The sequence below is a fragment of the Salmo salar genome, chromosome 15 (genome assembly GCF_965601325.2).
Source record: "Salmo salar chromosome 15, fSalSal1, whole genome shotgun sequence".
Lineage (NCBI taxonomy): Eukaryota > Metazoa > Chordata > Actinopteri > Salmoniformes > Salmonidae > Salmo > Salmo salar.
In genome coordinates this window covers 48,665,033-48,690,301 of record NC_138305.1, presented here as the reverse complement: position 1 = coordinate 48,690,301, position 25,269 = coordinate 48,665,033, and the positions used below count along the sequence as shown (strand labels likewise).

The window sequence follows — 25,269 nt, the reverse complement described above, 5'->3', positions numbered from 1 at the left end:
ATTATGTTACTTAGATTGACAGTTGCATCAATAGACTTAAGGACCTTAATGCGCTGCAATTCACTATAAGTGATAGGGGAGAGTGGAGCTAAATGTAACATGGGTCAATTGTAGGGGAACTTGGGGTAAAAACACCACCTTAGCTCAAAAGTATTTTTCAGGTAGGGTGACCGACTAAAAACAAGTGGACGAGGGAACCCCACAGGATGGGCCATAACCAGTACAGTACTATTGTCAGAAGGACAAAGGATTACCGATCCATGCTTGGAAATTCAGAGAATGATGCAAATTTGGTGCCACATTTATTTGTACACAAAAACAAGTGTGCGCTATTAATTACATTTCCTGTTATATGCACAGTAATTAACGGGCTCAAGCCCTCAGACAACTTGATGAATATATTCATTATGTGGAGATTGTGTTCTCCTAATGTGTTACATTTGTCTGAAACCAGCCTCTCCAAAAGTGCAGCAGTTATTGCCCAAATCCTCTGCATTCTCTTCACCACCGGAAACTGCGTTTTCGCTTCGGTCTTTTCACTGAAACAAAAATGTAAGAGAGAGTCAAAGCAATTTAGGAGAATGGAAACCGTAGGTTTGAGTGTCTTCATTACATTGTGGTCCATTTATATGCACAAATGAGAGAATATACCATAACAATATAAAAAGAAAATGTTGTCTTTGGTATGACTCAGCTGGGGATAGGGCTGTGGCGCTCAGGTATTTGTCAGCCGGTGATTGTCAAGCAAATAACTGTCGGTCTCACAGTAATGGACTGTTAATTAACAAATACTTTTATCATCTCCTGGCTTCCACGCATAGCCTACAAGCCACTGTGATGCAGACCTTTGGAACATCTACATTTAAATGTGTTAGGCCCTGATCTGGCTATGCCATACGGCTGTGGGCTACACTAGTTAATTTAGCAGACAGGATTTGCTTAGAATTACGTGGCATTATTTTATAGTATGAAGAATACAATTGAACAAAGCAGAATAAAATGGAAAGGATTTTTTCTCCAAATTATTTGAGGGAGTGTACCAATGGACTATTCTGTGTTGAGTGGTTAACAAAGAAATAGGAATTCCTTTTTGCTTAATTTAGAGTAATTCATCTAACTTTAGTTCTACAAACGCTGGGCTTTATGTTTTGATTTTTAACACACTGTAAGGCTGCATGATATGACACGAATGATGATTGGAAAAAAGTTGCTTGAAAGGCATGAGCTCTGCTTTGTTTTTTTGTGCAGGCTGTACACATTACATCAGTCACAATTTGACAATGCCTAGAATTTCATGGTGGCATCCCTTGTGTGGCCGTAATGCACCCCCCCCAAAAAAAAAATCCATGCCTTTTGCATCCACGGGCCCTTCTCCCCGAGTGCTGCGCGCTCCGAATCACCTCTCATAGCTCTCCATCAAAGTGATCGGGTCTTTCTCACAGGCTACAAGTGAAGACAGACACGGGGACGGGACTGCACGCATCCTTATCTAATTCCAAGGTGCATATTGAAGATATTGGAAGAACAGTCCACATTTACTTTGTCAGCCAACAAGATGAGTAGGCCTAACGAACAGCAAAAGTCAGTCTACTATCCCACATAGTACAAAAGTCAACCTATTTTATTCTGTGCGAGAAATAAATATTCCAAAACACACCGCATTTGTCCCTCGTAGCAGTATTTTTACACCTAAGACAAATTCTGTCAGTGTTTTTTTCCCTTTTTTTGGGGAGATCACTAGTGCTATTAATTGGATGTCATTGACCCTGCCATACTGTGGAGCTCAAACTTTCATTTTCAATACACAACCTAAAAATGTATTTTAAAAAAAAATAGTCTGACATGTGAATCGTGATATTTTGACGCATGCCAGAATTTATAAACTTTACACAAGCATCAATGACATATTGCTAAGGAGAACGCTTGGTTAAGTGTAAATCCAGACTTACACTTAGTTGTTTCCTGCCCCCCCCCCCCCCCACTTGGCTGTCAGGTAATTGTGTGGGAGGGAACTACTTTGAAGAACACAATAAATGGACTACAAGTGTTTTTTTGTATGGATCTGCATTTAAATAATCCTCTATTCACACTGGTAAGTGGCATTGGCCTGTTCTTACATGCAGTCTTGTCCTCCTCTGCAGCACTAAGGAGCCAATATTGGATCTTCTGTTCATCCCCTAATGGAAAGGGACACAGCAGAACAAAAAGCTATTGTAAGGTTGGTGATGACCGGAGTTAATCAGTGAAATAAAGAGCATAACTTGGCTTGAGGTAAATATGAATAAATATCAGAGGAGGCTGGTTGGAGGCGCTATAGGAGGACGGGCTCATCGTAATGGGTGGAATGGAACCGTATCAAACATATGGGAAACCACTTGACTCCATGTATTCCATTATAGCCATTACTATGAGCCCGTCCTCCAATAGCTCTTCCTACCAGCCTCATCTGGTATCAACTGTCATGACGTTGGCCTGTGGGTAAGGTTTATGACCCCCCATAAATACCTTTCTCCCTTCCCCTATCTTTCTGACCCTACTGAAGGACTTGAATAGCCTGTGATAAATATAGAGAGTCTGGGAACATCAAACAAATGGGGAAAAGGAACCATATTTTAGTAATAAAACCAGTTGGAAATATGCTTGGGAACGTAATGAGTATGGATGTCAGTTGGGTTGTCATCTGAGACATTATGACTGATGACAGGACTACATAAACTGTACCTGAGAAAGTATACACCCTCTAGTTATCAGAGTAACATGGAATTGTTATGCAATTGAAATGTTTGATATTGAAATTGTTTGTTAGGAGATTAAATGTAATTTTAGCTTCCAAATGAGAGAATTGGGTTTTCATAAGGAAAGTGCCCTGCTTGATCAGTGGCCCACCCCTGTGAAGAGACAGGGGTTATAAACGATGAAACACATCCTTCCCACAGCCTTTGACGAAAAGATAACCACATGTTCCAGTACGTGAGGTCTGCAGCCTCGACAGAAGGACACACATGTCAAGTACAGAACTAAGCCAACCTCGGCGTGAGCTTTGGTGGCGAATGGTATGAACTTTGAGCTTATTCACTACAGAAGTGATACTTCCTAGCCGTTGAGTTAGCAGCGGCCGCTGTAGACGTGGGCTAGGAAAGGACGGACGACGGATCCAGTCTAACAACCAGACGAAGATACCACCACGTATCTAATTTACCACCAGAGACATTCTTCCCGAGGACAGGAAGATCTGTTGGCCAACCCGGCCAGCATCTACAACCAATCTACCGAAGTGCAGCTCAGAGTAAATATTTATTGCATTTTCCTTTTCCAAATGGGCAGTAATTTAGAATGCATAAGATAATGTATTTACGATAGCATAGCTGCTGTTTCTTTGTTCCTAAGTCTTCCCGCTCTTTCATTCAAGCCCAACCCCCTTTCCTTTGTGTAACCAGCCATCATGTATGACATCATTTGTATTCGGTGTATTTGTAATTCTGTGTGATTAGTTTAGGTATTTAGTAAATAAATAATTAAACCCAATTTTGTATTACTGATTCAACTTGTTAGCCAGGGTTCATGAAGATAGCCAAGAATTTACAACTTTCATTATGAGACTGAAAATAAGATAAGGGTTAATATTGACTGCTATCGATGTAAAAGATTACTAAGTATTTTAAGAGTTTATTCGGAAGATAACGGCTCTATAAACGTTCTTCCGTGGTGCCCCGACTTTCTAGTTAATTACATTTACATGATTAGCTTAATCAGGTAATATTAATTACAGAGAAAGGATTTTATAGGTTAGCATGTCATATCACTTAATCCGGCATAGCCAAAGACACGACACAATCAAGTGACTTAAAAGCCTGGACAGACAGGTAAAATGCATCAACACAGTACACATTCATCTATCCCTCAAAAGTCAGCTGGCATACACTGAAACACATGGCCTTTGTGGCTTTCTTTGGCAAATTACTATGAATTGACTGACTTATTTCCTAAAACTTTTCAATATTAACTATCATATTAAGGTGTGGGGACATGCATTGTGTGACAAGAAACAACTACCAGGTCTATTACGCCGCAGCAGCAAGAATTTGTCCATCCACAATTCAACTGTGGGAACATGGCGGCTCTCAATACCAGGCAACAGAAATAGCAGACACTAGTATACGAGAGTGTTTGTGAGGAGATTACCTCTGCCCTCGACTCACAATTAAAACCTTTAACTGAAATCAAATGGTAGTGTGCACTGCTAAAATAGATACATATTCAACCAAAGTGGGAAATCTGGAGAAGACTCCATGACCTAGAAACAGCGCCAGCTAAGTCAGAAGGGATAATCAAACTCCTGAAAGAGAAAATGGAATCGTAAATTGAATGTGCGGGTCACAGGACTTGAAACTAGTGGAAGCGGGCAACACAACTTCCTTCCTGAGCAATCTTTTCTATGAGCTGGGTCCCATGCCACTCATTAACATTGTGCACCACACGGATCAACTCCGCAACAGCTCTCGCTGTATGATTGTATGGATCCACAGCGTCGAAGTCAAGCGGCGAATTGTTCACCCTGCAGCGGAATCCGGGGGTCTGACCTATGCAGGGAAGAGGATCAGCATCTACCTACACCTGAGTGACAAACTGCTAAAACCGAGGGAGACCTACAACGAGGGGAGATTACAGCTACGAGATGCAGCTCCATCCACCCAGCTAAACTCATTCATTTTCCAGAACACAACACACTATTTGCACTGCCAAAGGACTTCATTGAGAAGTACATAAAACCCAATACACAAATGGACAAGCTGACAGATGGAACCCCATGACTGGCTCATTCAGGTATGCTATCCATGCAGCATAGCCTATTGCTATGATGCTGCCCTCAGCATAAGAAAAAGGAGCACACCCCTCATGTTTGGGTACAAAGAACAATATTACTATTATTGCTGAGCATTGAACTTGTTGTAATTATATTGCCCATGTACGGTCCCGTTATATCTAGCCTAGCTGTAGAAGAACGCACATCTGCACAGTTTCACTGTCGTTTAATGACATGTGCCACTCACCCTGACAACCCATTAGTCCGTAAAGCAGCACACTGTCGTAAACCATAACGTACAGTATGACGTACAGCACGTCGTACCATACATAACACCCGTGTGCTCTGTTGGTAGAGCATGGTGTTTGCAACGCCAGGGTTGTGGGTTTGTTTCCCACGGGGGACCAGTACAGGGGGAAAAAAACCATGAAATATATGCATTCACTACTGTATGTCGCTCTGGATAAGAGCGTCTGCTAAATGACTAAAATGTAAATGTATGTTCCAGAACATTTACACAGGTGATGACACCATGTCAATTAATGAACAATATATGGATCCTACTGCTATACTTTTTAAAAAATGTTAAGGGATTAAGCTTTCATATGTCATATCTAAGTTATTTTATTTTCATCATTACCCACCCTTACTCATGAAGTCTACAATTAAGTTGGCAAAGGTCTGAATTGGTTACTTATTTTGTTTAGTATCCTTTGGGGTTGATAAGCCCATGGATGTAAAATAAAAAGCAGGACCCACAGGGAAACCCACCCATTGGTCACTCCCTAACCAAAAGAAGCTACTGCTGCTACTACTTACATTTTAGAAAAACAATGGCAACACTAGCTATTCTCTTCTGGAATTTCAAAGGCCTTAATATTCCTATCAAGTGTTCAAGCAGTCTTGACATTCTAGCAAGAAACACACCTGCTCCAAAAGAGACCGAATAGAGAATCATTTGTACAAACAAAACTAAAACGTGGAATCACAATGATACATAAATTCACTATCCTTGGTAAAGGCAAAGACCAAGATTGCATAATCACTTTCCTTAAATGTACCCATAATGGAAATAAAAGTTGCCTTTATTAATGAGTATGCTCCAAATTCATAATGATCCTCTGAACAGCATAATTGTTAGAATTAACTGAACTGGTTATTGGGACAGACATGAATGCCATTCAGGACAAATCTAATAAGACCAACAATTCACAGGCAACCAAGGCTCTCCAACATATACTATCTGATTACAACCTCATTGACGCCTGGCGAGCTCATGACCCTAAAAGAGTACACTTTCTCTTCAAACAGGCACAAAACATTCTCCCGAATCAATTCCGTACTAGAAACATCCCTTTTTCAGGCGCTGGTCTTTCAAAGATAATTCGTAAAAATCCAAATACTTCAGATCTTCATTGTAAAGGGTTTAAACACGGTTTCCCATGATTGTTCAATGAACCATAAACAATTAATGAACATGCACTTGTGGAAAAGTCGTTAAGACACCAACAGCTTACAGACAGTCGGCAATTAAGGTCATAGTTAAGAAAACTTAAGACACTAAAGAGGCCATTCTACTGATTCCGATAAATACCAAAAGAAAGATACTCAGGGTCCCTGCTCATCCGTGTGAACGTGCCTTAGGCATGCTGCAAAGAGGCATGAGGACTGCAGATGTGGCCAGGGCAATAAATTGCAATGTCCGTACTGTGAGACGCCTAAGACAGCACTACAGGGAGACAGGATGGAAAGCTGATCGTCCTCGCAGTGGCAGACCACGTGTAACGACACCTGCACAGGATAGGTACATCCGAACTTCACACCTGCGGGACAGGTACAGGATGGCAACAACTGCAGTTACACCAGGAACGCACAATCCATCCATCAGTGCTCAGACTGTCCGCAATAGGCTGAGAGAGGCTGGACTGAGGGCTTGTAGGCCTGTTGTAAGGCAGGTCCTCACCAGATATCACAAACCCACCGTCGCTGGACCAGACAGGACTGGCAAAAGTGCTCTTCACTGACGAGTTGCGGTTTTGTCTCACCAGGGGTGATGGTCGGATTCACGTTTATCGTCGAAGGAATGAGCGTTACACCAAGGCCTGTACACTGGAGCGGGATCGATTTGGAGGGGGAGGGTCCGTCGTGTTCTGGGGCGGTGTGTCACAGCATCATCAGACTGAGCTTGTCGTCATTGCAGGCAATATCAACGCTGTGCGTTACAGGGAAGACATCCTCCTCCCTCATGTGGTTCCCTTCCTGCAGGCTCATCCTGACATGAGCCTCCATGACAATGCCACCAGCCATATTGCTCGTTCTGTGTGTGATTTCCTGCAAGACAGTAATGTCAGTGTTCTGCCATGGCCAGCGAAGAGCACGGATCTCAATCCCATTGAGCCCGTCTGGGATCTGTTGGATCGGAGGGTGAGGGCTAGGGCCATTCCCCCCAGAAATGTCCGGGAACTTGCAGGTGCCTTGGTGGAAGAGTAGGGTAACATCTCACAGCAAGAACTGGCAAATCTGGTGCAGTCCATGAGGAGATGCACTGCAGTACTTAATGCAGCTGATGGCCACACACTGACTGTTATTTTAGATTTTGATCCCCCCTTTGTTCAGGGACATATTATTCAATTTCTGTAAGTCACATGTCTGTGGAACGTGTTCAGTTTATGTCTCAGTTGTTGAATCATGTTCATACATGTTAAGTTTGCTGAAAATAAAACGCAGTTGACTGAGAGGATGTTTATTTTTTTGCTGATTTTAAGCAGTTTTTTTGGGCAGAAATGCTCTGGAGAATGTGAACTCATGTGCCTTAATAACATAACTTGTATTCCATCTGTAAATGTGAATAGAATTGTTAAATTACGAGCCTAGTTGGTTTAGCCACAGAAAAAGACAGCAACCTTCCTGCTAGCCATGATTGGCTGAGATATTGAGTGGACTGGACATGCCGAGAAAGGAGTTTTGATTGGTCTGACATGTAGCACTCTGGTCAGTATATGTAGGTAATACTGTAACGCAGCTTCTTTTTTTTTGCGATATCACATAATAGAACTGCAAAAGTATTGCTCTCCGGTGGAACTGCAGTATGATAGCTCAGGAGATTCTGGTGTTTGATTGCAAATATGCAGAGGGAGTCGAAAACACACAGAAGGCTGTTGTATAAAACTCTGGATTACATCTTCAAACTAAGGGCAACCATGGCATCCGTGACAAAGGGAGAACCGTCCATCCATGTATAAGATGGTCTAGCTAGCTACATTTTCAGATATTACACGTTTATAAATTGTCAGAAAGTATTTTGTTTCAAGTTAGTGTACGGTTAGCTAGCAAGCTAAAGTTAGACGTAGATCTGTGTAGTAATATTATTTGTATTGCTTGTTATAGCCTAAGGTTAGCTAGCATTGAACTTGGTTGGTTAATTACCTGCAGAATCATGCAGGGTAGTAACGTTATGAGTTGATATTATGGTTAATTGTTCAGCTAGCTACATGTCCAAACAAAAACTCCACTATGCAAGTAACCATTTCACTAAAATGTTGATGTCACTGCGACAACTGTCGATAGACGTAGCTGGCAAATTCACTCTGGCTATCTACTCCGATTTTAAAGCACTGTCGTCTGAGTGTGCCAGAGCGCAGAATAACTGACAAATTTGCGGACGGCCATATTCAAGTGTTGAGCGGTGTCAGTAAATGTTGGAAAAAAAGCGTAATAACTGTGCTGCTGGCAACAATTTAAAGGTCACCAACACTCTAGATAACAAAAACAGCCTAAGTGCTAGGGTGAGTAAAATGGTGAGTTCTCTCATTTGTGTCTGGAAATAGCTAGCAAGCTAACCAGCATAAGCTTGGGTGCTTGACAGCAGTTAGTTCAGAACGCTCAGATCAACCCTACTCCTCGGTCAGAGCATCCAGTGTGCTCTCTGAAAGCTCAGAGAGAAAAACGGTGTTTATTTACGAACGGACAATCTGACAACGCTCTGAGTTTACAAATGCCCAGAGCACACTCTAAGCGAACTCTGGCAATCCAGAATGAATTTACAAAACAAACCATTAATATAAACCAGCCTTAAGTCTTGAAATCTTTGGTTGTTTAGTACATGTGAATCCTTAAAGAGCTGGGTGGGGCTAAAGCTTAAGAGGGTGTGAACGATGCTGAATGGTGCACCAAAACATTGAAGGGGCATTTTCTCAAAAGTGAGGTAACAAGTTAGTCAACTTTCAAAGCAGAATTATTTTCCTTTTGTTCCTCAACTGCACAATATTACAGTACCAGTCGAAAGTTTGGAAACACCCACTCATTCAAGGGTTTTTCTTTATTTTTTACTATTTTCTATATTTTAGAATAATAGAAGACATAACTATGAAATAACATATGGAATCATAAAGTAACCCAAAAGTAGTGTGTGTGTGTGTGTGTGTGTGTGTGTGTGTGTATATATATAAGATTTTTCAAAGTAGCCACCCTTTGCCTTGATGACAGCTTTGCACAATCTTGGCATTCTCTCAACCAGCTTCATGAGGTAGTCACTTGGACTGCATTTCAATTAACAGGTGTGCTTTGTTGAAAGTTATTTTGTGGAATTTCTTTCCTTCTCAATGTGTTTGAGCCAATCAGTTGTCTTGTGACAAGGTAGGGGTGGTATACAGAAGATAGCCCTATCTAAAAGACCAAGTCCATATTATGGCAAGAACAGCTCAAATCAGCAAAGAGAATTGACAGTCCATCATAACTATAAAGACATGGTCAGTCAATGCCAAACATTTTAAGAACTTGGAACATTTCTTTATGTGCAGTCCCAAAAACCATCAAGCGCTATGATGAAACTAGCTCTCATAAGGACCACCACAGGAAAGGAAGACCCAGAGTTACCTCTGCTGCAGAGGATAAGTTCATTAGAGTTACCAGCCTCAGAAATTGCAGCCCAAATAAATGCTTCACCGAGTTCAAGTAACAGACATCAACTGTTCAGGAGACTGCATGAACCAGGCCTTCATTGACGAATTGCTGCAAAGAAAACACGACACTAATAAAAAGAGACTTGCTTGGGCCAAGAAACACGAGCAATGGACATTCGACTGGTGGAAATCTGTCCTTTGGTCTGATGAGTCCAAATTGGAGATTTTTGATTCCAACCGCTGTATCTTTGTAAGACGCAGAGTGGGTGAACAGATGATCTCCGCATGTGTGGTTCCCACCGTGAAGCACGGAGGAGGAAGTGCGATGGTGTGGGGGTGCTTTGCTGGTGACACGGTTGGTGATTCATTTATAATTCAAGGCACACTTAACCAGCATGGCTACCAAAGCATTCTGCAGCGGTATGCCATTCCATCGGGTTTATACTTAGTGGGACAATCATTTGTTTTTCCACAGGACAATGACCCAAAACACACCTCCAAGCTGTGTAAGGGCTATTTGACCAAAAAGGAGAGTGATGGAATGCTGCATCAGATGACCTGGCCTCCACAATCACCCGATCTCAACCCAATTGAGAATGCGGCCCAACTCATCCCAAACAGAGTCAATGAAAAGCAGCCAACAAGTGCTCAGCATGTGTGTGGGAGCTCCTTCAAGACTGTTGTTAAAGCATTACTCATGAAGCTGGTTGAGAGAATGCCAAGAGTGTGCGAAGTCGTCAAGGCAAAGGTTGGCTACTTTGAAGAATGTCAAATATATTTTGATTTGTTTAACACTTTTTTAGTTACTACATGATTCCATGTGTGTTATTTTGGGCAGCAGGTAGCCTAGTGGTTAGAGCGTCGGGCCAGTAACCCAAAAGTTGCTAGATCGAATCCCCGAACTGACAAGGTAGTTATAAAACCACTGTTCCTAGGCCGCCATTGTAAATAAGAATTTGTTCTTAACTGACTTGCCTAGTTAAATAAAAATCTTAGTTTTGATGTCTTCACTATTATTCTACAACACAAATAGGAAAATGGCACAAACAGACGGCTGCTTTGCTTCTAATCCTTAGGAAACATTGCACCATTTAGTTTTTTTTATGCATTATTTCTTACATTGTTAGCCCAGAAAATCTTGTGTTACATACAGCCAGGAAGAACTATTGGATATCAGAGCAGCGTCAACTTACCAGCACTACGACCAGGAAAATGACTTCCCTGAAGCGGATCCTTCGTTCGCGCCACCCAGGACAATTTATACTGAGGGTAATAGACAGGCTTTAAGAGATGTACAACGTGAGCTCAAAAGACAGATACTGGTGGACAAGGAGGCATATAAACAAAGGGTGGAGAGGACCCTCTCCTCAGGAAACTCAACAGATTAAATCCATGGCTAGAGCCCCCACATAGGCAAGGGAAAAAAACTATGCTGACGTAGGGAGACATGAGGGCCAGAACATTGCTAATGTTTTCTTCTCAAGACTTTGCCAGCAGAGGAGTTAATGATCAATTCTTACTCTCAACATGGTCTATAGACATCTAGAAGGTGCCAAATCCCATGTCAGGGTTCTGTTGGCTTTTCTTCTGCCTTACACACAATCCAGCCTTACATTCTGGCACAGAGACTCCTAAGGGACTTCTACTTTGATGGAGGTCTGGTTATGTGGCTGTTGGACTTCATGAGCCACAGCGGGTCAAAGTAGGTCCCCACATGTCAGACACACACCACCAACACAGGCTCTCCTCAGGGATGTGTTTTGTCCCCACTCCTGTACACCAATAGTTGTACTAGTTCCCATCCTGTCAGACACCTCGTTAAGTTCGCTGATGACACTGCCTTGATCAGCCTGTTGCATGACGAGGAACACCATGGCCCGGTCCTAAATGACTTTGTAGAGTGGTGTGACAAATCACACTTGGTCCTCAAGACCAAAGAGATGTGCATAGACTTCAGGAAGTGTACAACACCTACCTCTGCAACATCTATCAGTGGTCAGAACATAGAGATTGTAGAAGAAAACAAATATCTGGGTGTCCTCTTGGACAATAACCTTCAGTGGAGTAAATGTACAGACCTGATCTACAAAGACAGTCACTGTACTACACTAACTCTGTTTTAGAAATCTTTCATTGAGAGCATTTTAACTTTTTGTATTATTTGTTGGTTTGGCAATGCCACTGTCAGCCAGAGAAATATGCTGAGAAGGATTATCACCACAGCAACAAGGTACTTGGAGTCAAACAGAAAGGCATGTGTGAGATCTTTATGGTCAGAGCCCTTCACAAGGCTCAAATCATTTTAGACCCAAGCCACCCCCTGTACCCAGACTTTGAACTACTCCCCTCTGGGTGCAGATATAGTGCACCCCTCGGCAGGAAAAACACAACTAGACAATTTGTACCAGGTGTGATATCCCTCCTAACGACCCAGTAAGGCCAGCAGGCTAGTCTCTTTTTATTGGTATGTAACTTATGAAAGTTGTATTGTCAATCTGTTTTGTATTTAAACGACACTTTAAACGTGTACATGACACTGCAACAATTTCCCCATGGGACAATAAAGTCAGTAAAGTAAAGAGGCCATGCCCCGACAAATTGAGGCTGATCTGAGGACAAAGGTGGATGCAATTCAATATTAGGAAGGTGTTTCTAATGTTTTGTACACTTGGATGGCCATATACACCATACAACTAGGCCTTATTGCTTAATTATATTGTAGCTTATTTTCAAAGATAGATTACTGTATTCCTAGCTCAGAACATTATTAACCCGCTCAAGAAACAAAATAATTAATCACGGTGCAATGATTTGGGGCTCCCGAGTGGCGCAGCAGTCTAAGGCACTGCATCTCAGTGCTAGAGGCGTTACTACAGACCCTGGTTCGATTCCATGTATCACAACGGCCGTGATTGGGAATCCCATAGGTCGGCACTCAAAAAGGCCCAGCGTCGTCCGGGTTAGGCCGTCATTGTAAATAAGAATTTGTTCTTAACTGACTTGCCTAGTTAAATAAAAGGTTAAATAAAAGGTTAAATAAGTGTTGTGGCAGATGCCAAGTTTACCCCATGGTTCAGGTGCCTATGAGTCTGAACATGCCCTTAAGAGTAATTCATGCACGTGGAATTAAAATAGACTAAGCGGAATCCATCCTGGTGTGACCACTTGTCTAGCTGCCTGTTAGTGGTGCAGCCATAACAGAACCTCAGTCTGACAGGCCTGAAGGTGTTCTCTTGCTTTGTGGTTAGCTTTAAAAGTTTATCCACATCACTGTTGACTTTTGAGAAATTCCCCCAAACATCTCACCCCCCCCAAAAAACAGAGTTCTCATCAAACAAGACGTACACTGACCTTCCCCACAGAGGTTCTTGTAGGTTCGGGCCCTGAGTGATGGAGCCCTACTTTTGTGGTATTTGGGAGCCTCTTTAATGTAGCCTGTTCCAGAAAAGGATGTGTCCATCTCCACCTGGCGATGCCGCCGTGACTTCGAGGCCTGTGGATAAACATAAAAATGATCAATCAGTTCAAAAGTATTCCATTGAATAGGACACTGAGTATATCCACTAGCCAGTAATGCAATAAATTACAAATTGATAAACCAGATGCATGTGATGCAGACAAGCAAAAATATACCACATGTAGGGCAACATTTTCCTTGTCCTTAACTCCATTAGCAAAAGCCACAGTCCCAGTTTTGTAAGCATTGCCATGCCAATCACTAAATTCATGAACAAAGGCTAATTAGCCTACTCCCCAATACACCTTCCGGTAGCTTCACCTCTGTTGTGGGAAAGTTGGCAAGGGGCACCTTTGATCAGATATATTTAAGTTGGTTCTCCAGCAGTGATCAACGACATTCAATGTGTGGTGCATTATGGGGATAAACAATAGAAATGCCTGCTTCTGATGTTTTTCAAGGTGTTCATTATTTGATGTCGAACATGGCCAAGATCTGTACAGACACCTACAGGTGAGCGGAAAATACCAAACAAGTCATTGCTCAGATTTTTTTGCTCATTGTGCGCCTTTTAGCAAGAGGAAAATGTTGCCCATCATTTTCTATTAACAAAACATGTCTTTAAACACATGCATAGCCATTATAAAGTGGTGTATGAAATAAACTATGTATTGGACAAGCAGTGTCAAACTCAATTCCTGGAGGGATGTATATCTGCTGGTTTGTGATTTTCTTTCAGTTAATGTCCAATTAAGACCCAGACAACCAGGTGAGCGGAGTTCTTAACTAAACAATTACCTTAATAAAGTACAAGGGAGGAGCGAAAGGCCGCAGACACGCTGCCCTCAAAGACTGGAGTTTGACAGATATGCATTGAACACTTAACAGTGGCACATGAAATTAAGTGTGAAAAATCACTTGTTCAGCAGACCTCTGCAAGAGACCCGTATGATTTTGTCTTGATGGATGCCAGAAGCTGTGCCCTATTGGAAGACTGGACAAAAAAAGAGAGCTTATTCAGGAAAGGATAAGACCTTCAATGCTTGCAATGTCACCATCTGGCCAACTGTGGTACTCACCAGTGTTGACAAAACCATTGCACACTCCCAAAGGGTTTTTTAGTTTGTTAGTCAATGTACTATATTCTAGCAATGTTAGTACAGTAACAAAACAAGCAGTGCTGTGCAGAAGGCTTTCTAGCATTTAACGGTCTATGTCAAGTTCCCAAATAGTCATAACGTTATTTCATTACAGTTAAAAAAAAAAAAAAAAAGAGGCTAACTATGATAAAGCTTACCTCGACCTGCTGGGCTTTTTCCTCAGCATCAACCAGGTGGTCTGCATCGCCACGGTTCTAAGCACAACAAAAAGCCTAGTTTAAAATCACACCTAATTTCTGGGCTCAAATATTTCTTTAGAGTAGAAATGTACATTTGATGAATTGCCAACGAAAATGTTTATAGTGCAAAAGTGACAATTAAACACTGCTGCATTGAAATATGCTTTCTCGCTGCGCTATAAGAATAGAGGCTCACCTCATGCCTGTCCTGCCAGTGGAGGAACTCAAGCACACAGCTGTGCAAGCGGGCCGGCAGGTCCTGTTGGGTCACCGCAATGGATGACCTCTCCAAGACAGACGCCTTCAGCCGCTCATAGTGACCCTGAATGTTAGCCACCTCCTATGTGCAATGCAAACAAAACACACTTGCCAGACAACAAAACAGTCAGATATGCTAAATTAATCCAGAGGGACATTCAATGTGAAAATAGTTTCTCGTGACAAACTGTTACATAAAACTAAATACCTACGTAAAACCATTGCAACAAGTTTTGCAGTAACATACAGTGCATTCGGAAAGTATTCAGACCTTGACTTTTCCCACATTGTTACATTAAAAGGATTAAATAGAATGTTCTCCCTCAATCTACGATACACCGTCATCGTAAATAAGAATTTGTTCTGAACTGACTTGCCTAGTTAAATACCGGTTACATTTAAAAAAATTTACAAATAAAACCAATACCCCATAATGATGAAGCAAAAACAGGTTCAGAAATGTTTGCAAATTTATTTTTTAAATACCTTCACATAGGTATTTAGACGCTATGATACTTGAAATTGAGCTCAGGTGCATCCTGTTTCCATTAATCATCCTTGAGACGTTTCTAATACTTGATTGGAGTCCACCTGTGGTAAATTCAATTGATTGGACATTATTTGAAAAGGCACACAGCTGTCTATATAAAAAGGTCCCACAGTTGACCGTGCATGTCAGAGCAAAGACCAAGCCATGAGGTGGAATGAATTGTCTGTAGAGCGCCAAGACAGGATTGTGTCGAGGCACAGATCTGGGGTAGGGTACCAGAATTGAAGGTCACCAAGAATACAGTGGCCTCCATCACTCTTAAATGGAAGAAGTTTGGAACCACCAAGACACTTCCTAGAGCTGGCCGCCTGGGCAATCGGGGGAGAAGGGCCTTGGTCAAGGAAGTTTGTGTGTAGATGGGGTTTGTGTGTAGATGGATTCAATACATGTTTTTCATCAATTTTAGAATAAGGTTGTAACGTAACAATGTGAAAAAAGTCTAAGGGGTCTGTAATTTCCAAATGTACTGTAGGCATAGGTAGTTTATTCTACCCAAGCCTTTGTGTTTGAATTTTTTCCTAATTGTAGGCATCCTTTAGCACTTGATGTTGATAAAGTATTTTAAATGTTGAAATCTTGGCCAGTCGCATGTGAATTCTGTAAGAGATGGTCGAGCTAAGGCTTAAGAGGGTGTGAACGATACTAAATGGGCAAAAACAAAGAGCAGCACTGTAGCTGTTCAATGTGAAATGTTATTTTTAATATACAACTAATCTAATACTGTTAATGGTTTGCCTAATGACGGGAATCAGAGAATCCATTTAGGTAATTTGTTTAAAGTATTCTTTTCCCAACGATTAATGTAGCGCAAATGTGAAAAATCGCAGAAAAATGTTTGAATGCCCTTTTCTCCTAAATGGGATTACACTTTATCAACTTTTAAAGCAGCATTACGTCCCCCATGTTTTCTCCAACTACAGTAGATGGGGTCTCCAACCTTTTCTAGCAGGACAGCTTGTTCCAGTTCCCGCCAATATCCAGAAACTTCACACAGCCATTGTAGAGGAGTGGGACAACATTCCACAGGCCACAATCAACAGCCTGATCAACTCTATGCAAAGGAGATGCGTCATGCTGTATGACGAAATTGGTGGACACACCAGATACTGAGTGGTTTTCTAATCCACACCCCTACATTTTTTTTAAGGCATCTTAAAACCCATCGATTAGAGCCTAATTTAAATTGACTGATTTCCTTCTATGAACTCGGTGAACAAAAAACAAAAATTGTTGCATGTTTATATTTTTGTTCAGTCTATAATGCACAAAACAGCTCGACCACATTTTGACTGGATGGTATGAGACAGGCTTTAGACCCACACCCATGCCTGCATTATAGCCTACTGATGTTCAAAAAGCCTCTTCACACATTCAGTGGGAGATCTGATTCCCCAGTGTGACACGGAACCGTTTTTTTACGGCAACAAAGTTTTTAATAGAGCAAAAGCCATACTTGTAGCATATCTGTAGAGATGAGGTCCTTGACCCTTTCCGGACGGTCACGGAACTCCTCGCACACCTTGTGATGCTGGGGCTTCTTCTTCACACGGAAGGTCAACTACAGGTGGACACAGAACCGCAGTATAGGATCAATTAAAAGTGCAATCTGTTTTAATACAAGTTCAATAACTAACATTTCTGGTAAAAAAGTATTGACCCTACAAAACTAAGGGGGAGGGTCTATACACGTGTACTCTGCTGCACTGATTGGCTTAAATGGAGCCAAGTTTGGTGTGTGCGCGCAGAGACAGCGGAAGTAGGTTGTGACATGTGCGGCCGCACTCCCTGGTCTACACACCTTTGAAGTTTAGATGGGTTAAATGGAACACACTGAAATCTGGACACTGACTATGGGCCTAGAACCTTTCACATGTAGCCTAATACAATATAAACTTCTGCAGAATTAATTATTTCTTACAGTAAAATGATACATCAAATAACATTGTTTCGGGAACAGGAGTGGAGAAATATGATTTTTCAGCATCTTGAGAGAATAGGAATGTGTGGTTACGGGGGCTGCATGGTCAATCCGACATCTGCATTGGACGTGTAGAATTTACAGTGATACGGCCTCCGCAGAAGTCAGGGCACTCCTACTTCTTGCGCTACACGGAGCAGAGCTGTTGTGAAGGAAGTGAGTGTGTTTATACAGGACCTCCCGCCCCCACATAACGTCAACCAATCCTGTCAATGTGGAGCTATAAAGGAGCCCTCCGCATTGGTACATAAGCATAAATTGGCTTTTAAGGGACAGTGTATAAACTTTGTTTTCAGCAATATAAAAGCTACCAGTATTTCAACCACAAATTGGAAATGCATTCAAGACAAACTGAAACCGTTGGATCGTTTTCACAGAATTTAATTTTCTTAAAACCAGTCAAACTGATGTCATTCAGACATTTTGCATGAGAAATCTTTCAGCTGTTTGAGTTACTGCATTCTCTCCCCACTTCCTTAAACATCCTCACTCCGTGAGAGAAGCAGAAATGAAAGAGAAAACTTGAAAGCATTCCAGTGGTGTAAAGGACTTAAGTAAAAATACTTTAAAGTAGTTTTTTGGGGTATCTGTACTTTATATATTTGACTACTTTTACTTCACTACATTCCTAAAGAAAATAAATACATTTTCCTTGACAACCAAAAATACTAATTACATTTTGAATGCTTAGCAGAACAGGAAAGTGGTCCAATTCACGCACTTCTCAACTGAACATCCCTACTACCTCTGATCTGGCGGACTCACTAAACACACATGCTTCGTTTGTAAATTATGTAGGAACGTTGGTGTACCTCTGGCTATCCGTAAAATTTAAAGGGAAAAGAAAATGGCACCATCTGGTTAGCTAAATAAGGAATTTTAAATGATTGATGCTTTTACTTTTGATACTTAAGTATATTTGAAACCAAATATTTTAGACTTTTACTTCAGTCATTTTCTATTAAGGTTTCTTTACTTCACAAGTATGACAACTGGGTACTTTTTCCACCACTGATGCATTCAGTCAATCGAGTGATTTATGACATTCTGGTGGGCAAAGCTTTATTTATTATTTTAGGGCATAAAGTAATGACAAAGAGAAGCTCCACGTATCCAATTATTGACTAACAAATAGGAAATTGCCTACCAAACGTGGAGATACGCTGAAAAATACAACTAGGCTTAATGTCAAAAAAATCGTTCCGCCGTATAGCCATGATCTCAAACATTCGCTTGCTCGAATCGGCTGCACCTGCGACAAAAAGTCAGAATCTCACCCTAATAGCTTGTTTTCCATCTAATAAACTTAGTTAATGGTGAATCAACAAAATGTCAACACGGACTCATCAAAACTGGTTGTCATGGCTTTGTCTTGTCTCTCTGCAGCAGAATTGTTTTGGCCTTCTTTGGCACTCTGGAATGGAGTGTTGCTCCCGCAGCTTATGCTCCATGCTTAAACATTATTTTGAATCATCAAAAAGGGATTTGAATTTGAGTAAAAAAAATAATAAAAAAAAAAAAAAGTCAATAAAAAAAAAATGTACTTCCAATTAAATTCCCCTCACTGTAAATTACATCAAGGAAATTCAAATTCCAGGTCAATTCATTTTAATGTCAGGTAAATTCCCCCCAACAAGAATTCAACAAAATCAATTTCAATTCAATTCACTCAAGCTGATCAGGTCACTGTTCAGACAGCCCTGCTATAATGAAAATAAATATATTTGTTGAAATTATTTAAGCCTTAGATGCACAACCTATGGAACTTACACCGTCGCAAAACATGGGCATAGGAGGCCCATATCATGATTAATATATCTGTACAAAATTGTGCAGAAACACAGACCAACATGAAGTTAATGAAAAACAAACATTTAAGCTTGCAATGTCATCAGTTGGCCAAAAACTTGACACTAATTACTCTTTTCCTATGAAGATAGATGGATGGGCTGACATCACGACAAAAATGAGGTACAAGGCTGTCATTCGGGTCGGTCAGATAGCAACATTGACTAGACTGCTGCGAGGTGAATCATAGGTGGCTTGTTTCAGCTAGTTGTATTTTGTTCTTGTTAACATCTCTTGTTTTGACCAATGATGTAAATAAACAGATGACTGACAGGGGGCACTGTTTAAGCTGCTGCACTGCCATTTTGTACTCCTACATTGGTTTAAAAAGTTTTGGAAGATATGTAGACATTAAATGGATTTCTATATTCGCTTTTGCCAAGTATGTAATATGACAAAACACCTTAAGGGATACTTTTAAATTACAATATGTAATTTGGGAGTGCCTTACCATTTGAGGCATGGCGGTGTAAAGGACAGCATTCTCAGCTATTAGCTTCCTGATAATGTAAACTGCATCATAGTGCTGTGAATTCACCGAATCCTGGTAAAACTTCTGAATTTGCTCCCAGTCCTTTAGGGCAATCCTGATCTGGGAGGGAAAACACACTTACTCATCTTGACATATTGTGCATAACTTTGTCCCCCTAATACATCTAACAAAACACTGAACAAGTTGGATACATTTCATTCAACTTATCATCCAACCACAAGAATCAAATTCAGATAGCCCAAGTTGCCCAACCGGGATACTTTTGAGTCATTTGGGGGACATAACCCAAACATAATAATAACAGCAAATTCATACGGATATACTTCATAAGCTATCGTCTGGGGGTATTTACTGTCAGGGACATGCATACATTTTCTCCTGCGCTAGTGAGAAACAAAATACACCCATATGTATCAGATTGAATTTTCTGATGAGATACACAAATACGCATTTCAAATGGATTGACAGTGACACTTGGATCTGTAAGATTTACAGTCATTGTACAGGAAACTCAGACATTCCGAGACTAGGGCTGTCTGCAAGTTGTTGCACACTATGGGAGAATCTCAATTGCATACTCCTCACATCCTCCTCAAAACCCATTGAATGAGAAAGCCAAAAGGTGCATCCCCTGTGGCCTTCTCCAATGGGTTCAGGAGGCGGCGAGGAGTATACAATTGAGATTCTCCACAGACATTGTTCAGTACAGCATATTAGTTTAGGAAGTGGAAAAGTATATCAAGTCAATTGTTAAAGAAAAAAAATAGAACACTATTGGAATAAATGGGATTGAATAATGAGATTCAAAGTAAGTGTCTTTCAGCACCTTCTCTTTAGGGGAAGCGAGCTGTGTGTGGTATAGGCCATAGAGAAGGTACAGACCCCCCACTCTGATCTGGAAGCTATATGGGGGCAAGAAGTAGTTGAAGGCCATGTTCAGGGTTAGGTGGCAGAATTCCCTCATCTCATTACCAGCAAGTGAACCGCTAAAATGAAATGGAGATCGGAGGGAAAATTAAGAAGAGTGGGAGTTACAACAGTAGCACTGGTAATGATTAGCTAGGACAAAACAGGTGTGAGACTGGTGTATGCAATAAGCAAGAACACACCATGTATTTTAGATTATTGGAACAACTTGATTTAATGCTCTCTTGGGCGCTCGGTAAATGCCTTTAAAATCAGAACTTTCTACCAATTATTACAGATATACCTTTCAACGTGTGACATGCTGCTAAACAGGTAGTCATTTCAGTATGACTTAACGCAAACACTATGGTATCCACAGATGGTAACTGTATACACAGTATGTGTACAGTTAACAGACTAGAGGTTCAGTACTTCCCGTTAGTCAAAACAGCCACATACCAATATATGTTTACACCGCGGTGAAAGAAGTGAAATGGTTTCAAAACATACCTCAATCCAGGGATGGAATGTGTCACTGTACTCCTAATTATTCCATTGAGCAAATTGATTTAAAAATAAATAAATAAAACATGTTGGCATATGGCAGTTGACTAGGAAGAAGAACTGAACTTCTAGTCAAGCATGTGGGGCAACATCCAAAGCCCCTTTTCCCCGATTAGGTTTGAGTGTATTAACAATGCATCGTTCCTACAACGACTGAAGAATTCACATGCGTTTCACAAAACACTACATAGGGATAACTTTCACTAAGTGCGTAGTTGGGGCATGTGCCAGCACTGATAGGATTAAAGGAAAGACAGCGCTGCTCTCGGATCAGCTTTCTCTATTCAAATCCTACCTTAATATAATTGTTCCACAACACTGACAGATCAGTTCCTAGAGCGATATAGGCACCTACTGTACAGGCTATGGCTGCAAATATTGAGGCGGCTTATTCTAACGCTTAGGCCATAGCCTACACTATAACAGACATGGCACATCATTCCGCACGTTACCCACCATGAATGCTAAAATTAGACACTAGCCTACAATTAGCAAATTAGAAACCAAATGAACCAGAAATTGATTACAATATGATTGAAATATATAGGCTTACAGCACCTTCAGAAAGTATTAATATCCCTTAACAGTGTTACAGCCAGAATTCAAAATGGATTCAAGATACATTTCCTCACCCATCTACAAACAAAACCCCATAATGACAAAGTGAAAAAAAGTTTATTTAAAATGTAACAGTATTAACCTCATCACCTCATGTTTCAGCATGAACATGCATAGCCCCATGTCACAAGGATCTGTACACAATTCCTGGAAGCTGAAAATGTCCCAGTTCTTCCATTGCCTGCATACACACCAGTAGAGTTGCAAAGGTTAGGACACTTTCCGGTAAATTTCTGGAATTTTCCAGAAGTTTTACATGGGAAGGTAAGCCCGGGAATTTGGGAAATTTTGCTTAAATTCAGCAAAAGTTAGCTTATAACAGTGAACCTTTTTTTGTGGGATACACAAGGCAATTCTAGGTCTTAGGGATAGTTTAACCAAAATTCAACAGAATTGCAACCCTCTGTATGCACAGTGCATTCTTCCATCACATGTACAGTGCACGCTTCCATCACACGTACAGCTGATTCTCAAGATCTTGCACACTAATGAGATGCTATTGAACCCACACTACTACATTGTCTGAGCCAAGGTCTACATGCTTTCTGGTAAGTTCTGAACACTGGGTGGGGGTGAAAATATTTTATAAAAATGGCATAACAAAAATAATGTAACTAAACTCATCAAAAAGAAACATCCCTTTCTCAGGACCCTGTCTTTCAAATATAATTCGTAAAAATCCAAATAACTTCACAGCTCTTTGGATCGTTGTAAAGGGTTTAAACACCATTTCCCATGATTGTTCAATGAACCATAAACAATTAACATGCACCTGTGGAACGGTCATTAAGACAACAGCTTACAGACGGTAGGCAATTAAGGTCACAGTTATGAAAACTTAGGACACTTAAAAAAAAGAAAAGAGGCCTTTCTACAGCCTGGGGAAGAAAAAAATAAAATTAAAATAAATAAAAAAACAGGGTCCCTGCTCATCTGCGTGAACGTGCCTTAGGCATGCTGCAAGGAGGCATGAGGACTGCAGATGTGGCCAGGGCAATAAATTGCAATGTCCGTACTGTGAGACGCCTAAGTCCTCGCAGTGGCAGACCACGTGTAACACCTGCACAGGATCGGTACATCACACCTGCGGGACAAGTACAGGATGGCAACAACAACTGCCCGAGTTACACCAGGAACGCACAATCCCTCCATCAGTGCTCAGACTGTCCGCAATAGGCTGGACTGAGAGCTTGTAGGCCTGTTGTAAGGCAGGTCCTCACCAGACATCAACAGCAACAATGTTGCCTATGGACACAAACCCACCGTCGCTGGACCAGACAAGACTGGCAAAAAGTGCTCTTCCCTGCCGAGTCGCGGTTTTGTATCACCAGGGGTGATGGTCGGATTCACATTTATCTGATGCAGTCCATGAGGAGATGCACTGCAGTACTTAATGCAGCTGATGGCCACACCAGATACTGTTACTTTTATGTTTGACCCCCCACAGCATCTTCTAAATCAAAGAGGAATAGGCAAAACATGAATGTTACCTACATGGAGTAGCTAAGAGAAAACATTTAATGTAGCCAAAGATCATAGGGACCCCTAGGAAACACTGCCCAACACTGGTTCCTACCCTGTCACAATAACTCCTCACAGGCATTTTCACTGGTTGTCAAAACACTTTATTCAAAGTGCCCACTATCTTCTAACAATAGAAAAATAATTATTTTTCCATAACTCCAACAGTTCACCGAAGAGTTGATCTAAAAATCGCAAGTCAAATCACATTTTCAACATTTGGTTAAAAATAAGGCCTAGATGTTTTAACCACATTGTGCAGCCCTATGTGGCAGAGTGGAAATTCGCAAATGAATGCAGGAAATGCAGAATATTATTTTGGGTTGAAATTTAATTGGACAGTATGTAATTAGAATGGAAGATGGCCCTATTTGGTAAAAGACCAAGTCCATGTTATGGCAAGAACAGCTAAAATAAGCAGAGATACAGTCCATTACTTTAAGACATGAAGGTCAGTCAATGCGGAACACTAAGAACTTTGAAAGTTTCTTCAAGTGCAGTCGAAAAAAAAAAAACAAAGCGCTATGATGGCTGCTTTTCCTTCCCTCTGCGGACCAACTCATCCCAAACCGTCTCAATTGGGTTGAGGTCAGGTGATTGTGGAGGCCAGGTCATCTGATGCAGCACTCCATCACTCTCCTTCTTGGTCAAATAGCCCTTACACAGCCTGGAGGTGTGTTTTGGGTGTTTGTCCTGTAGAAAAACAAATGCTAGTGGGACTAAGCACAAACCAGATGGGATGGTTTATCGCTGCAGAATGCTGTGGTAGACATGCTGGTTAAGTGTGCCTTGAATTCTAAATAAATCACAGACAGTGTCACCAGCAAAGCACCACCACACTTCCTCCATGCTTCACGGTGGGAACTACACATGTGGAGATCTGTTCACCTACTCTGCGTCTCACAAAGACACGGCGGTTGGAACCAAAAATGTCTAATTTGGACTCACAAAGGACACATTTTCACCAGTCTAATGACCATTGCTCGTGTTTCTTGGCCCAAGCAAGACTTATTATTGGTGTCCTTTAGTCGTGGTTTCTTTGCAGAAATTCGACCATCAAGGCCTGAGTCACGCAATCTCCTCTGAACAGTTGATGTTGAGAGGTGTCTTACTTTTAACTCTGAAGCATTTATTTGGGCTGCAATCTGAGGTGCAGTTACCTCCAATGAATGTATCCTCTTCAGCAGAGGTAACTCTGCGTATCCCTTTCTTGTGGCAGTCCTCATGAGAGCCAATTTCATCACAGCGTTTGATGGTTTTTACAACTGCACTTGAACTTTCAAAGTTACTGAAATTTTCCAGATTAACACATAAAGGTCAGTCAAAGTAATGTGGTCATCTCTTTGCGTATTTGAGCAGTTCTTGCCATAAATATGGACTTGGGTCTTTTACCAAATCTTCTGTATACCACCCCTACCTTGTCACAACACGACTGAAACTAATTAAGGAAAGTAAATCCACAAATTAACAAGGCACAACTGTTAATTGAAATGCATTCTAGGCGACTACCTCATGAAGCACATTGAAAGTATGCCAAGAATGCAAAGCTGTCATCAAGCCAAAGGGTAGCTACTTGAAGAATCTCAATTATAAAATATATTTTGATTTCTTTAACACTTTATTGGTTACTACATGATTCCTTGTGTCATTTCATAGTTTGTTGAATAATAGTGGAGACACTGTAGAAAACACTTGACTGGTACTGTAAGTATTCAAACCCTTCACTTAGTACTTTGTTGAAGCGCCTTTGGCAGCGATTACAGCCGAGGCTTCTTGGGTATGACACCACGAGCTTGGCACACCTGTATTTGGGGATTTTCTCCCATTCTTCTCTGCAGATCCTCTCAAGCTCGGTCAGGTTGGATGGGGAGCGTTGCTGCACAGCCATTTTCAGGTCCCTCCAGCGAGTTTCGATCGTGTTCAAGTCCGACGTTCAGAGACTTGTCCCAGAGCCACTCCTGCATTGTCTTGGCTGTGTGCTTAAGGTTGTTGTCCAGTTGGAAGGTGAACCTTCGCCCCAGTCTGAGGTCCT

The 25,269-nt window shown here is 41.3% G+C and overlaps 1 protein-coding gene across 1 annotated transcript in view; it reads right to left on the bottom strand.

The window, feature by feature from the left end:
- Positions 1–285: 285 nt before the first annotated feature.
- The window catches only part of snapc1a (small nuclear RNA activating complex, polypeptide 1a), a 37,040-nt gene continuing 12,056 nt past the window's right edge, over positions 286–25,269 (bottom strand). Inside the window, exons 3-11 of the mRNA XM_014144677.3 lie at positions 20,455–20,614; positions 19,587–19,727; positions 16,763–16,867; positions 14,698–14,841; positions 14,460–14,516; positions 14,094–14,156; positions 13,057–13,198; positions 2,118–2,177; positions 286–539 (exon numbers count right to left, since the gene is read on the bottom strand). Coding sequence (XP_014000152.1) covers positions 502–539; positions 2,118–2,177; positions 13,057–13,198; positions 14,094–14,156; positions 14,460–14,516; positions 14,698–14,841; positions 16,763–16,867; positions 19,587–19,727; positions 20,455–20,614 — 910 coding nt within the window. The 3' untranslated portion in view covers positions 286–501. The remainder of the gene's footprint in view (positions 540–2,117; positions 2,178–13,056; positions 13,199–14,093; positions 14,157–14,459; positions 14,517–14,697; positions 14,842–16,762; positions 16,868–19,586; positions 19,728–20,454; positions 20,615–25,269) is intronic.